Consider the following 17,165-nt stretch of genomic DNA (forward strand, 5'->3'; position numbering starts at 1 on the left):
CCCATTTTTCTCAAAAAAGTTGAGATTTTTATACCACTGGGAACCTTTGGCTACATAATGTTTATGTACAAAATATTTCTTGCAGATTAATTCGTTTTGCAAACATATCGTGAAATTTGAATTTCGTTCTGGTGCACCAGAACGAAATTACAACGCATTGTCTATGGAGCAGTGTAATACACTAAATCATGCATAACTCGCAAACGTAAAATCGGATTCAACTGAAATTTTGGGAATAGGCTTTTTTCGTGGATATCTACTGAAAAATGTCATAAAAAGAGATTGCTAAGATCACGAAACACTCCTTTAAATAACGTAGATATGTTACATACAATATTGTACGTCTAATACTCGGAGTCTGCATACTGCTTAAGTGTTTAGTATAACAATAAGTATTAATTAATAGCAGGCTAATACTCTCAACAGGGATTGTGGGAACTACTTCCTTCCGCACATCTATGATCAGTTATTGACAGCGCCACCTACGTCAGCTACCAACAGGAAGCAGCCGACGTCAAAGGTCAAAGCTGGTCATTCAATTTGAGAAAGTGCTGTGTTACAGCACGAAACGTCATTGATGTATGTTAACATCACCTTTATTTGGATTTGTTTGAGAACATTTTAATATAATCTTAATATAAAAATAAGTATTCAGTCGGAACTCGGATATATTGATTTTGAGATATAGCCAAACAAAGGAACTATTTCCTCTTGTTTTGCAATCTCTTCAATTGCTCATATCTTTGGAACTGGTTGTTCAATATTAATGGGGTTTTCTGCAAAATCCAGCTCTGTAAATGATTTTCACTAGCCTATAAGAAACTGAAAATTTAAAATTTCAGAGTTCCGACTGATTTTGCTTGATCGCATCACATATATTGCTGAAATCGGTTTAAATGTTTCTAGCATTTTCATATTATTCAAAACAATAATTATTATTGTTTGTAACAATTTTGTTTCTTTCGTTCTACATTTAGTTTCTTTGTTTGTTTTAAATAGCATAATTCAGACGGAGAGCTCGGAACATACTGATCGAGCTTGAGCAGGTGCATTAAGGTATACAGTGACCATGCTCAGACGGAGAGCTCGGAACATACTGATTCAACTTGAGACAGGTGCATTGAGGTATACAGTGACCGTGCTCAGACAGAGAGCTCGGAACATACTGATTCAGCTTTTTGTCTCCCTTATCAATCAATCTCTACCTAATATTTGTTGCGGGTATTGACCAGACCTGTTTCCTCTTGACTACAACAGCGTGGATGGCATTGGAAGCCAGATTATTTGTGCATCAAGCTTGTCAGTAACTTTGATGCAGAATCAGAGGGGTTTATCGTCAAGTCAGCTGAAGCAGCATGGAGTTATCCCAGCAAACACAGAAACGTTTTTAACACGTTTTAAATAGGTTATATTTTGGGTTTGGTTTAGATAAAAACGTTTTAATATCATTAAATGGAGGGTTATATAAAGGTTAAGAAAACGTTTTAAAACGTTATTTTGTATTCAAAATGTTATTGTAAAATATTTTTTGCAAACATTTTTTGACAAATATTTTGTCAACACTTAAATAACATTATGTTATAATATTTGCAGTAGGTTATCAAATGTTTTTGAATGTTATGAAAACATTTTATACCCTTTATGTGACCATTATAATTATAACCCGACATTTAAACGTTTTCTGGCAATCTTTTCTAACCTTTTGCAAATGATGTCTAAAACGTTTTGTATTGCCTTGGTAGTTATTTCGAGAGGAGCACATGTCACTATATATATTAATTGAATTTGTAATTTGCTAATACAATTACAATAAGAATTCCTTCCCTATTCACGGCACTCGGTGCTAGCTTTAAGTCTTATCAGAATGAAATCTAGCAAGAAAATGAATCAGAGTTAATTGATCCAAATCTCATGGTTTTATTCAAATACCACTCATTTAATGCGATTTGTTTGATTATTATTAATGATGCTCAATGCTATGTTGTCTTGGTTAGGCACAACATCATTTTTGGTCCTATAGCCCTATCGGTGCCCGAAGAGGTACCGATGGCACGTTTTATTATACCCTGAACATCTATACAGTGCATTCGTTTGTTATTTAAATGAAAAACAATAACACTATGCAAATGTCAATTATTAATGCTTGATACAATGTATTACATCTCCAGGGAGCGATGTTAAGAGTCATCGGTACCTAACCGGGCACCGATAGTTCTATAGGACCAAATTGAACGTGGTGCCTTAAATACTCGTGGGCATCTAGCTTATTTTGATGCTCTTTATGATTGTAAATCCTTTTAATAACCCCTTTTTACCTGGTATTTTACCTGTCAGGGTGTTTTCAATGGGAATCTCCTTGGTTTATCTCTAATTATCACATGATTTATTCAAGATTTTACATCAACAATATTTTCCATTTGAGTGACAATTTGTCTTGTTATTTGGAGCGAAAAGCAAACAAATCCGATTTAAATCAAAACAAAATATAGTTTCATGATTTAATTTTTTTAAAGTCGGATTTTGTGATTTCTTTTTAAATAAATATTATGCAGAGTAGATGATTTAGGTGTTACACAGTACAATAACTTCCCATACACCTGCACGACTAAGTCGCCAATAGTCGAGGTCGCGACTATTTGGCGATAGTCGCGACTACGACTAATGATTGCTAATTGGCGACTATTCCTGAAAGTTCAACAAGCAACAAAATTGAGGTAAAGACAGGTTCTAAAAGTGCTAAAAATTGTCTAAGAACTTATGCTACCGCCAAGTTGAAATCTTCGTTAAGTTAGTTATAACTTAACCAGTTAACCTTTTACTCCTTTCTGTGTATATTTAATGCCATGTTGTGCTTTTGCTTATACAGAAAGCTGACCAATTTTGACCTTTGATATTCGCCAATAGTCGTAGTCGCGAATATTTGGCTGGCGATTCCCAGAATATTCTCTGTTCACCAAAAGGATTGAGATATGCCTTTCTTGCATTCCCTGCATTTCACGACAGGCATCAAGGTCTTTACTTTCTCAGTCATCCTACACATTTCTTGTATGTGGCAACTTTACTTCGAGATCCTGGTTTAAACTCCTGATTCATTGTTCCGCAATCAGGAAACTCCCTGCATTTCACAACAGGCATCAAGGTCTTTACTTTCTCGGTCACCATACACACTTCTTGTTTTAAACTCCTCAATTGTTCCACAACCAGGAAACAATTGCAAATAATGCATTCCTCAGGTATTCTCTATTCAAAACGTACACGCACCTGTTATAGTAGAGCAGTAAATGGCAACATTTTGTCAGAATAGTACATTATGATTAAGTCTTTTAAAATGTGTGTGATACGTAGGTACTTTAAAGCCTTAAAGGGTGTCTCCGGCAATCATAACATCATGCTTTATATATTAGAATATTAATTATCAAGTACAAATCATGTGGTTTTATTTGAAACAAACTCATATTGACCATAAAAACGAATTAATACAGACGTCTCTCAACACGCGATATTCAAAATTGTAGGGCGCCGAAACTGTCCAGTGCAATGACTTCCCAGTAAGACAGTGAAGGCTGACAAGAATTGAGCGCAAATAATCATGACGTCATTTTACTACACAATTTCGGCGCGGGAATTTTGAATATCGTGTGTTGAGAGCCGACTGTTTTTATTCATTTTTATGGTCAATATGAATTTGTATTAAATAAGATCATGTGATTCGTGCTTGATAATTATTTTTCTAACATAATAGGCTTAACGCCCCTTGTGACTATTTTTGCATTTTTCTCAACAAATAATAACACACTGGTAACAAAAGTTATGTATATTATGGGGCCAAGGAATCCAGTTACTACACCGGAATTTCAATGACTCAAGACAAGCGGTGTGTTATTTATGATAAGAAAAGAGGTATCGCTAGAATGTACCTCATTTTTAAACATAAACCAATTGTCTTGAATCACTGAAATTTCAGTGAAGTAATAATTCCTTGTCCCTATAATATACATAACTTTTGTAATTCATCCTGGAGTGAAGCTGATGGTCATAAAGGACAAATAAAACAGTCTGATGTGATGAGTTGCCAGTCTGATGAAACCACTACACTTGGTTTCAGAGAGGAACGGCAGTCCCATGCTCAGATTGACGCGAGCGCCCTGTTAATGAGTGATCTACGCGGAGCTTTGCGTTCCCTTCAAGAGCGCCGAACTACGCCGATCAACGATTTGACACGTAATCGGCCAATCAGATAACAGGTCTGTTGTTATGATTGTCAGACCATTTTATTAGCCAATCAGAACCCCATTTTCGTGTTTACGCTCTGCACGCTCTCAAAATGTAAACAAGTGCCGTTCTTCTTTGACAAAAACTTAAGTATAATGGTGGAACGTCACAAAAGCTTGAGTAAATCACCTCCGGTTTTAGATGGAATTGTAAAATTCACAAATATAGGCCTGTCATTTTTTTTACTTCAAATAGTCTGAGAATGAAACTTTTCGCGCAGATATCTCGTTAAAATTGGGCCGAACTAAAATTTGCCCCCCACAAAAAAATCCGGGCATGCCTATGTTGGATTCCTTATTATTGGGTCTCGGACTTTATTTTGCTGACAATGCCTTCCTTAAATCCGCCACTGTTGAAATACCGTACCACAAATATGGACATGATTATTTATTTGACCTAAAGTGACAGCACAGATCCTGGAAAGGCATTTCCCGGATATATAGTATACAAATATTTACTGCTCATGAGGGATCTGGTGGAATCTATTGGTCCCCTCGGTGAACTGGAGACCGTGAGCCTACTATTTTCCCGAGACCGCCAGGTCGAGGGAAAATAGTAGGCTCACGGTCTCCAGTTCACCGAGGGGACCAATAGATTCCACCAGATCCCGAATTTAGAGCAGTAAATATTTGTTTTATATCCTTCATTAATATATTCTTTGGTCATTAAACACAAGGCATAGGCCTAGGCATAAATGTAGGCTAGGCCTAGTCAAGGCTACGCCGGCCTTGCTTTGTTTTGATTGAATGCACAAAGCACGCACACAGTTGAGCATGTTGAGTGGCTAAAGCTTACCGTGAAAATGTGTGACAACCTCTACAATACCGCCGTGAAACGAATAACCATGTTAACATGTACATGTTCCCTGTTATTTCACCATCAATATTAAGATACTGATCCTGATGTAACTCAGATTATGCCATTAAACCGCCGTATTTTAGCTGCACTTCTGTCATGTCTGTGCTGCTTTAAAATTGTGTGCTTCGCAAGACAAAACGAATTGCTACACATTAATACCCCGGAGCCGGTACTGATATCCCGCGTATGTGGCGAGTTGCATTGACCACTAGGAACTGCGACGCGGTTATGAGGTCATACGCGCTCTGGGACGCGCTCAGAGGGAGATAGTAAAACTATTTCCCCGGGAGATAGTACTTTGAATAGTACCCCGTTCCCTCATCAATAGGCTTGTTAACAAGTTTGCAAAATAGCAAAACTATTTTTGGTCACATGATACTCGTTTAACCAATTAATGAACGAGAATATATTAATGAGGGATATAATAGGTTCCCTGGTAATAACTATTTTTATCTCGATAATACAACCCATTACCCTCCCACCATATTGTTTTGTTTCCCTTTTGTATGGTATATATAATATCTTGATACAGTCATTTTTAGCTGAAGCCATTTTGACTAGCACAAGCCTGCAAGTTCTAGCAACAGTTTTTCCAAACACGATTCTATTATTACACCTGGAACTGATTTTACTTTAATTTTGGAACTGATTTCACTTTCAATTTGTTTAGAACTTTAAATTTACGCACCGTATACATTTCTTCATTAATGAGTCGCTAGCTGTAAAGATACCACTTTCATCAATCACCACTGTAGAAGAAGCGTACCTTTTGAGGAGTAGTCATCAGAAGAGTGTTTGCTGAAACAATTAGTCTACAATCGAAGCAGGTAAGAACCTATCATTTTATATCTGATGTGTTGCAGGTTCTGAGCAGGCGGCGGATGACATGATCGAGCCGGCAATTTGTGAAACCGCCCGGCCGTATGGCATTTTCCAATATAGTCGGTTAGTTTTGTGGGGTTCATTATCGAACCCCAATGGTTTTAGCTTGTATTTATATTATTTATCAACATAGGCCTATTTGTTTGTGATATTTCAAGCGTTTTAAAATTTCAAAATAATCCCATTCAATTACACGGTTGACGATGAAAATTTACTGAATTTAGAGAATGCAATGCGGCCACCACCTGGTTCTGAGAAAACCATTTGGGTTCATTAGAATCAATCTTGACATTATAGTTACCTTATAATATCATGCCAGGATACCATGTAGGCAATAGACCACTTGATATGTGACGTAATGACTTCCCGGCAGTATGCGCGCGAATTATGGCAATTTCCATTGTTCTTTGCCCTGAAGTGTGAGTACGCATCGTAGTTTGCTCAGGGCACGTACATTTTAAATCGCCCTCCACATTTCATATAGTACAAGAAAGCCATTGAACAGTGTAGCGGTTCGTTCAAGCATATCGATAGACCAGTCACTCGCCTTTGTTGATAAATAATTATGTCAAATGGTCTATACAGGGGCGCACCCACAATTGCAAGTGGAGAGGGCATGAAAATGCAAACTGCCGATATTTGTATTGTTAATTTTATACCCGAGTTGTGCATATAGCTTCAATTATTAAGATAGCTACTGATGAATCTGGTGGACATCTAGTCAAGCGCATTGGTACTATGGCATTAGTTGGATAACCATGATCATGATGAAACGCTCCTCTGCCGAACTAGTTTCCTTTTTTGAAAATTAAATTTTAGGGCAAATTTATCTAAGGCCTAGGGTGGTTTAGGCGTAGGACAATCAATCATTTTTGTTGACAGAATACAAGTCAGTGAATCATGGGTTCGACACCAACCCAAGACCATAAGTTTCATCATTTTTAGATGTGGCCTAAAAAATTAGGATGAAACTTTTAGTCAGACTTCGGCCGGAAGTAAAATGTCCATTTCTTCAAACATATGAATCTCACCTAAGCAATTTTGCACGTATAAGTTGGCAAAATCATCTCAAAACATAAATATCATACTGGAAAAGTTTGAATTTACTGTAACCGTAGCTTGCAACAGTTTTCCGTCGTGACTGTAAAAATCGAAAATTTACCAAGTATATATCATATTATATCGAAATTGTAATATCATTATCGAGTCGGCCATTTTACCGAAAAGTTGATAATACATTTTGCCCGGACATTTTATGTGATTTCTTCGCTAAGTGAACGATTTTAAGGGTTCATTAATTTAAAGGTCTCCACGCTTTGTTGAATTGCGAGGTCACTGGCTCCGTTCTGCCCGATAGTATCTTCAAAAAGTATTTCCTGCCCACAGTATCTATATGAGTTCAATTTCATTCAACAGTTGATTGTAGTGGCTTTTGTTACTTTTGTTATCTAGGAATTACACCAGAAAAATATACCGTACAGTTGATGATGGCAGAGAACAAGGACACAGTTCGTAAGTCATTTAGTAAATGTATTCGCTAATTTTCTTTTTGTGCAATCTTTTGTGTCCCTTGCGATAGATAATTTGAATTCAATGAGTACTCAGTTATGTAATATTTGTTTTGAACTGTTCATCAAACAAGATCAATTGCCGCATCAGTAAAGAATGCTATGGGTTAGTCTCGGTCCCAGCCGGTTTGTGCTCCTTCGTCACTAATCAAACCGATGGCGACAACCTCTAAGAACGTCATTTATGATTGGCCCGGGATTTGTTCGTGTTTCTTCAGCTGTCAATCAACAGTCAGTGGTTGATTGACAGTCTTGTGGTGATATAAATCCACACATGCACGCGAGTACACGGTGTGGTTTTCTGGCATGAACGGCTATATCAGACGATTGGTTAATGAATTTCCAAATAAAACTGTTTTCAATTGGCTATAGGACCTACGTGACTTTTAAACTGACACTAAACATCATAGGCCCCACAAACGCAAAATATACGCTAGCTTAGCAGCCACTGATGAGGCGCCAATCGTCTGATATCGCCTTTCATATCAGCGACTCGCAGTGCGTACTCACATACGTTGCGTAGATTTATGTAATCGCATAGCTGTCCATCAACCGCTGCATTCGCTGATGCCTAGCGCTGATTGACAGCCAATTCTCAATCTTAACATTTTATGATGACGATGATTGGCCAATCAGAAAAGACGTACTATGATGTTGTCGCCAGACGGTTTGTTTAGTGACGAAGGAGCACATATTGGCTGAAACCGAGACTACATCCCTATATTTTCTGGTGTCAGAAATTGCCATGATAGTAGGGTGAATCCACTAGTTCTTCAACAGCCACGTATGGCGATTTTGTTCCGCCGTGTTTCCCAATAAACCGAGGGACTCAGGTTAAGTATAACAAAATACGATTTCCGCACACCACTTGTGTGATAGATAGATATGTTTCTTTCCCACTACCCATGCGCCGTAGCCACTGATCGGCTTTAAGGACTCAGTTGTTTGTTCTGCGCATAGTAATTACGCCTCTTCCGCTATAAAAGACGATTTTCAGTTTTGGGGATCAAGGCACAGACTGGGAGTTTAAAGCACAGACAGAAGCTTACCATAATTCTTTCAACACATATATTCAACTGCAAGCGTTACAATAAGTTTTTACAGATACCAAAAATAACGGGATATATTCCGATTTCTAACCAAGTCGAGATGTTGTCATACATTGAATATCAATAGTAAATACACCACCATACATGTTACTCTTTTTCATTATAGCTAGGAATAAATACCAGAAATGATTCCAAGTGGTAGTCACTCAAATCCTCTCAATGCGACATGTGGTTAAGGAATGTGCTTTTCATTCTCACTGAGATTTCAATTCTATAAAGACAGTGAGATACTTTTACAAATACAAGCTTTAAGCCATGCTTCTTCAAATGTTGGCACATTTTTCAGGCATATTTGCCGCAATGTGGCACTTCGGCATTGTCCAACGTGCAACAATAGGGTTTTGCCTTTTGAAAAAGGTGTGTTTTGGTGTGTGAAGTATCCAAGGGCACTCATAGGGACAACATAAGCTGCAAGAAAGCTAGTTGCAAGTTCCGCTATTTTTAAAGCACTTTTTGATCACAATCTGTACTCTACAGCATAATAAAAATCTCTAAAAAATGTATTCTTTCTTCCAACATTTATACAGATCAAACACCATGGACAGATTCCGATAAGATTGGAAGAGAAGCAAAGCCAGGAGACAAACTAGAATTTCAACGACCAGGAGGATACAAACACGTGGGTATTTATGATGGTGAAGGAGGGGTTTATCACATGAGTGGAGGACCTGGCGTGACGTCGAAGTCTGACTCTCATTATCGTCGCGATGAAATAATCCAAGTAGCCGGTAAAAGCAAAGTACGTGTCAATAACGAACGGGATGCTGCCTGGCAACCTCTTCCAGAAACCGAAATTCTCAAACGAGCGCGGGAATCCATTGGAATGTTCGGCGGAACGTACAATGCGGCTTCCAATAACTGCGAACATAAAGCGAATTACATGAGATATGGAAAGTCAGAGAGCCAGCAAGTAATAGATATAACTAGCGGAATACAGAGATTTGTGGACAACGTCTTCCGTGGATCACCGACTTTTGATGAATATCCCTCCTATTGTGATGAATAGCGACTGTGATTCAAAAAAGGCATTCTCCCTGGGTCCATTTAAGGTTGAAGCCCTGTAATATCAGGCTTTAAGGGGTTGTTTTGAATGACAGGTGAGTCAGGGGTCAAAAACAAAATTGATACCTTTTTGACCTCAGCACATGTGTATGTATGATGTGCCATACAAAAATTAACACAACAATACCTTAAAGTATAATTTTTTAATGTTTTTTGCGATAAACAGTATCTTTTACCATGTTTACAAGCTACAACTATTTGTACCGTGTGCGTGTTTGTTGCCAGGTCATTAACAGACGGTCAGACCTTGAATAATAAATTTTGTGGCTTTACATAATGCATTGCTTAAAGCAATTATAGTAGCCTTGGCCCAAGGCTTTGGTTCTATAAGTCACATGTGGGAAAGCATACAATATAGGCCTATTCAATAATTGCTTTATATGCCCCCCCTTGTGTTGTCTCATATCCCTGGTCAAATCCAGCTTGCAAAAAATATAAATGTGCTGATATTAACTCATGGTGGTTTCTTTAATGTTTACATGTAAATGGCTAGCATTGCACCTGGCACCATTTTCCATACTGTTAGATTACATACATGTAGGACCAAAAATTGTGTACTCACAAGAAACTGAACAAATCATAGATCCAAACTCAATATCCTACAATTGGTCTTAGATTACATGCATGTAGAGTGTGGCACCAAAATAGTATCCTCGTAAATTATACCTTTTATGTCCTGTTTGGAAGATTTTGAAGTTAATAATTTTGGTATATAGGCCTACATGAATTTAATTTTGAATTTTTGATGATTCATTAATACTACTTCATAAAGTACCATGTTAACTGTAAAGTAGGGCCTATGTTAAATACAAAATAATAGGCCTATGATATCTTGATAATGATAATGATAATATGTCGCACCTCTTATAACTTAGTAATTTAGGCTTAGGCATATACAGCCTACATCATGAATTTTCTCTGCAAATTAATTTTACTGTTCTAACCATGTCAAAAGACTTGGTCAAGTCTAAAGCAACAGAGGGTATACAATATAATGTCACTCATGTCAACCTCATCATCAATATAAAATATTGACATCGTATAAGGTACCACGGGCAATTCGAATGATAATACAGATAAAAACAGGTGATGGGTATGAATGGTAGTTAGTGGTTTTGGAATCGAACTACACACCTGTGCCTCTATCACCTTAAAGCTGTCCCATGTCTCATCCCTGAATAAACCAACCGAGGTTAACCGTAAAGGTATAACAATTGATATTGTTAAGCTTTATAGAAATCAGTTCCAATGTTTAAATTGGACACACCTCAGTGATCCGAATACATTAATGTCCATATTTGTGGAATATAGTATTGGCGAGTTGTGATTTACTTTGCAGAGTTTATAAACTACGTTTTAAAATACTGCAGCATTCTCTGTGTGGTAGCATAGGCCTATAGTGTGGCGTAACATGTGATGGTGTGTAGGGCGGGTTGCTTGTTTTAGGGTGCGCTTATCTTTTAATATGGCCATTTGTGGCATATTAAAACTTTATCCGTTGTCCTATACAAAAACAATTTGGTTTTGAAATATTGTACACATTTCACGTTAAAACGTCATCAATTATGCCTGCCGAAAAATGTACATTTTCCTAATTTTTGCTCTTGCCTTGTGGTATTATGTTCTTAGGGTGATTGAGGTAAAATGTTTGACTGAATGAAACATTTATGTAATATGAAGGTATATGCTGAAATGCATCTTTTTATTGTTTTTCTTTCTTTCTTTTTGTTCACAATTAATGATAAGACACAAATATATCCTAAACCTAACCCCAACCATAACCCTAAACGTCGCCTTAACCTGTAACCTAAGTTTTAATCCTAAACCTAAACCTAGCCCCAAACCTTATCTAACCCCTGACTCTCTGAATCCCAATTCTGACTTCCAACTCCTCACCTATGCACACATTCCACCTTGCAACCCTTAATACTCACACACGCACATCCCACACACCCCTACAGCACCCACATCAATAAATCCACACTCCGTCGACTTAAAACACACACCTACCCCTGGCTACCCCCAAATAGGCCTACCCCATTCGGGTCTAACTCTAATTCTACTAATAACTCGACACTAAATTCTACTAATAACTCTCACTAAATTACTCTAGAAATAATTATACATGTTGGAATATAAAAAATTGGTTGTCGTTTTTTCCGATGTATGCCCCGCCTACTTTATCGAATGGTTTATAGTCCAATAGAGGCTGAAAGCGATATTTATGAAAATGCTAGCTCCAGATCACAATAAGGCTATTGAACAGTGTATAGAATAAGCCGGTCCCTGTAAATTTTAGTCGTTAGCCGAAGCGATCAATGTTTAGAAGGCTTTTGGAACATATTTTGGCAGTAGAAAATGATCTGGGCAGTATCGCGGCCAGAGACTAAGTTCGGTTTTATACATTAAGCGTATATTGACAACCTACATTGAGACCCCTTGAAATGATGATAAATATATCGACACTGAATCCAGAGCTGCTCAGAGTGACACATGTTTTAGTTATGAAGTATTGCAATGGACTGTTACCAGGAAAATGTGGATTTATACTAATTCAAGACACCAATCGGAAGAAACATAGTAACCACTGTGCAACGCTTGTGTTTGGCCTTCTTATGTGTGAAATTTCGAGGCAAGGAGGTAAATAAAAAAAATAAAATCAATGAATTTATGCTAAAAATTCCATAACATCAATTCTGTAGATATGACATATAAAGGCAAAACTCAGCACTAAAGTGGACGTTTTGAATAGGATGCATTTACTAAATACACACAAATATGGGTTTCTTCGCTAACGGAATGTGTGTAGAAGTCTTTTCGTTAAAAAGTGGGACATTTTTAAATTTTGATGGACAAAATTGCAATAAGAAATAGGCGTTTCAAGGTTGCAAAATTACGATGAATTGTGTGCACAAACGATACCAATTAAGACACATGCCTTACCCTCAAGTTGAAAGTAAGTACCGTAATTATTTATATAGAGTGTGCAACATATTAAGGCGAACTTCTGGCGAAATCGATGCAAAGTCAATTCATGAAATCTTCGTTGCCACTAGAAAGTGCGTGAGCAATAATGTAACATCAAATATACACGCCTGTTTACATAATTTCCTAAGACCTTACACAAGTGATCAGGCTCAAATATAAAACTAGAGAGTTTGGTCATTGATATGTACCATCAATTTTGAACCTATGATCAATATTGCTAGGCAAAAATTCACATCAAACATGGCAAATTTCTCTCATTTCGGAGATATTTGAAACAATACAGCTCGACCCCTTAAACCAAACTAGAGACATCCCCATGATGTGGAGGTTCTCCTATATTCATAATCCATTAAGGTTGTTTATGTAGTCTATTTGATTCGGGCACTGTTATCAAATACCGTTACTAAGCCAAAATATCAGAGGGGATTATTTTCTCAACCTGTTGTGTGTACACACAATACATGATGATAGGCGCACTTACAGGGATAGGCCTACAATTACAGGATGGGATGATTATGATGATGCTGATGATTTGAATCAATTTTTCACCTAAAAACTCAATAATAAGCATGTTACATGTTATCACTGAACAATGTGGGATATTTTTTTACCGATAAATATTTGCATGGGAACCGCATAGTCAGAGGCAATGTTCATTATTGATCGGATATTATATACGTATTTATTATAGTATATCGTGTGTATGCGCTTTATTCCGTAATCAATAAGTATGATGAACATATTTCTGACCATGATGACTCGTAGCACAGTGGTATAGTGTCTCGACTGTTAATCCAAAGGTCGTGGGTTCGAACCCTGGTAGAATTTTAATTGTAATAAATTTGTTTTTCTTTTGTTAAGTAAGAGGTAATAATTATGGCAATAAATCCGTCGTATAAAACTGAACACATCGCAATCCAGCCTCATATGTGACTGGACGCGGCGAATCAGCCGTAAACTCGGCCCCGGTCAATTTTGTTTTAATTCGTGTTTAGAAAATATACACCATTTAAGCTTTAAAATGGTATATCATTTGACTTCAAACGATATCCAGAAGCGGGGTTATGATTTGTTGAACTCTGTTCCTTCGACAAAATTGTATTTTTTATCGGTTATACATGTGTCTCTTTTTTTTTTTTTTCTGGTAATAAATATCCAACAGTCATAATTGGCGGTCATTTCAAATAATACCCAAGTCAACGAGGTTCAGAAATATCCTCTCATTGTTCATTGTTGATTATACATACCCAGACAAAATACAATGCTTTGTTATCTACCACTTGAACAGGATTTAGCCAAAGCAAACAAAGACAAGAACTATTCTATAGAAATAGGTAGAAGCTTATTATCCTCTTCAGCAGTATTATTATTGACTGATTTAAACAGCATTTGATAAGATACTTGTCGCAACGAATTGATACACCTATGAATACGACCTTCACATACATTTGACACTTTAACTCAAAATACAATTTGCCGAGTTTACGGCTGATTCGCCGCGTCCACTCACATATACTAAAGTATGTCATGTAAATGTATTATCCACCAAAAAAACGTTGACAACGTAAAGAAAGCAGCAAGTTTAAAAAGCCCCCACCTCGGCTCACTTTTTGAAACTTGGTCCCATTTGTAAAAGATACTGATTTAAACTTTGTCATAATTATCAACTTAAACATTTCCAGAAGTGTTATGTATCTTTAATGTGCCGATGCGATATTAAGTTGTTAGCATTCTGGAACGATCAGAAAGGTTATTATGTTGTTCTTGGCCAATATCCTATATATGTTTTGTTTTATAATAAGTAGGCATGTTAATGGCAATGATGCTATTGTTTAAACGTTAAAAACACCGATTTGCTGTTGATAATAATAATAATAATAATACACAGATTTAGAGAGCGCTTTTTAAATGAAGAAACAAAGCGCTATGGAAAAGGAAAAATGCAAGAGGGAGGAAACATTAGGTGAAAAGGTGAGTTTTAGGTTCTTTTTGAAAGTTTGGACATTGGGAGAGTCACGAATGTGGGAAGGCAAGCCATTCCATAGAACAGGGGCAATGATGGAAAATGCTCTGTCACCAGCCAACTTGTGGGATCTTGGAATGGAAAGACAAGTGGCAGCAGTAGAGCGCAAAGAGTACCCAGAATGACGGGTGTGAAGGATGGAGGACAGGTATTCAGGTGTAGATGAAGCAAGAACCTTATAAACATGGACGAGAGTGCGGAACTGGACACGTTTAGCAACTGGAAGCCAGTGCAGACTATGAAGCAAAGGAGAAGTATGCGTATATTTTGGTTCTCTGAAAATGAGTCTGGCGCACTTGTTCTGGAGAAGCTGTAGGCGGGTGAGGTTTTTCTGGGAAATGCCATTAAGCAAGGAGGAGCAGTAATCAATCTTGGACAGGACAAGAGTCCTAACCGCATTGGTACACGCATCAAAACTTAGGAATCGCCTAATCCTCCAAATATTGCCAATCTGCCAGTTCAAAGTTTTGGACAAATGTGCAACATAACTGGACATCTTCATGTCATGGTCAAAAATGACCCTAAATTCTTTATGGATGAAGATAGAGATCTCCAACCCATCCAAATAAAGGGTGAGATGCTTGAGATTAATGTAGTGATAATCAGAAGAGGCAGTAAAAACTCAGTCTTCGCCATATTGAGCTTGAGCTTGTTACTGGTGAGCCAAGTTTGTAGCTCATGGATGCAGTTGGAAAGTTTGAACAAGGCACAAGCTGCATCACCCGGGATGGCAGGATTAAAGGTGATAATCAGCTGAACATCATCAGCATAGAGGTGATATTGGAGGCCATGATTACGAATAATGTTCCCGATGGCATGAGTGTAATAGGTGAACAATATCGGGCCAATGACCGATCCCTGGGGACACCATAAGGCAGATGAACCTTATCAGAATAGCATCCCTTCACAAAGACCTGACTACTGCGATTTTCAAGGTAGGACTGGAACACTCTATGGGCATCACCAATGATGCCAAATTCTTGGCTCAACCGCTGCAACAGAATACGGTGATCCACCGTATCAAATGCGGCAGTCAAGTCCAGTAGCACCACAAAGACAGCCCTGTTGTCATCAATAGCTCTGAGGATGGTATTATGAACAGCCAAGAGTGTTGTCTCGGTGCTGTGAGCAGCCCGATACGCTGACTGCAAAGGCTCATCAGCCAGTTTATTGCACTCGACATACTCGGTGAGCTGAACACTGACAACCTTCTCAATCAGTTTACCAACAAAGGCCAGATTGGAGACAGGCCGGTAGTTTGAGAGCTGCTGTTTGTCAAGGGACGTCTTTTTTAGCACAGGCGTGATGGTAGCCCTACGTAGTTCAGCAGGAAAGCAGCCAGAAAGGAGGGAGTTATTGACGATCTTAGTAAGAATAGGGAGAAAGATATGGATATGTTTCTTTAACAACCAGGTCGGGAGGGGGTCTAGGTCACATGACTTGGAGGTCCATGGCGTTATTATTTTAGATAACTCTTCTTCAGACACAACTTCAAATTTGTCAAACGAGCATTGCAATGTGCTAGATGTAGAACATTGAGAAGTGGTGTTTGAAGAGGTAGCATGGACAGCATCAACATCAGCACGAATTGTTTTTACTTTACCAATGAAATATTTACAGAAATCATTAGCTAATGTAGCTGGAGAGCTACTATCAGGAAGGTCACGTGAGGTCTTATTCAAAAGAGCATTTATAGTCTTATACATGTCCTTAGTGTTACAATTGAGTAGCCTTTCATTATAAAAAGATGCTTTCTCTTTGCTAATGGTTGTTGCAGCTTCCCTCTGGGAATCAATATAGGCTTGACGGTCAACTTCAGTCCTTGTTTTACGCCAGCGCCGTTCACTCCGCCTACGTAAGCGTCGCGCATCCTGAACAGTTTGATTAAACCATTCAGGTTTGATGCGAACGGTGCATTGTTTTTCTTTGGCAGGTGCATGGGTCTCAAGTACTTGGCTACAGGTTTTGTTATAAAACTGGACAAGGTCTACATGTGCCTCATCCATGGAATCATCAGTGGTATTGAGCTTGAACACAAGGTCTTCCTCAAAAGCAACAGGATCAATATTGCGGAAATTACGCGCTTTGTACACATTGGTGGCTCTGACAATTGACTGCTTCTTAAAATCAATGTCACAAAGTATGAGAAAATGATCAGAAACATGAACAGGGTGGATGTCATATGGCTTGACAACATGATCATTCTCTTTAACCATAACCAAATCCAAAGTGTGTCCCTTAACATGAGTGGGCTCATCAACAAGTTGCTCAAAACTAAGAGACTCAAGGATAGCAAGCATAGATTTGGTGTCGCTTTCATCGGGCATGTCCATATGGATATTGAAGTCACCCAATACCACTGATCGTCCAGGAAGGAGGTCAACTGCATTGAGAAATATCTCA

The 17,165-nt window shown here is 38.0% G+C and overlaps 1 protein-coding gene across 1 annotated transcript; it reads left to right on the plus strand.

Moving 5' to 3' along the window:
* The first annotated feature begins 5,578 nt into the window (after positions 1-5,578).
* LOC140170273 (phospholipase A and acyltransferase 3-like) lies at positions 5,579-9,760 on the plus strand. Its single transcript, XM_072193642.1, has 3 exons — positions 5,579-5,957; positions 7,465-7,524; positions 9,217-9,760. Exons 2-3 carry the CDS (start codon positions 7,497-7,499, stop codon positions 9,693-9,695), a joined length of 507 nt encoding a protein of 168 aa, XP_072049743.1. The 5' UTR covers positions 5,579-5,957; positions 7,465-7,496; the 3' UTR covers positions 9,696-9,760.
* Positions 9,761-17,165: the final 7,405 nt, after the last annotated feature.

Source organism: Amphiura filiformis, chromosome 14 (assembly GCF_039555335.1).
Source record: "Amphiura filiformis chromosome 14, Afil_fr2py, whole genome shotgun sequence".
Lineage (NCBI taxonomy): Eukaryota > Metazoa > Echinodermata > Ophiuroidea > Amphilepidida > Amphiuridae > Amphiura > Amphiura filiformis.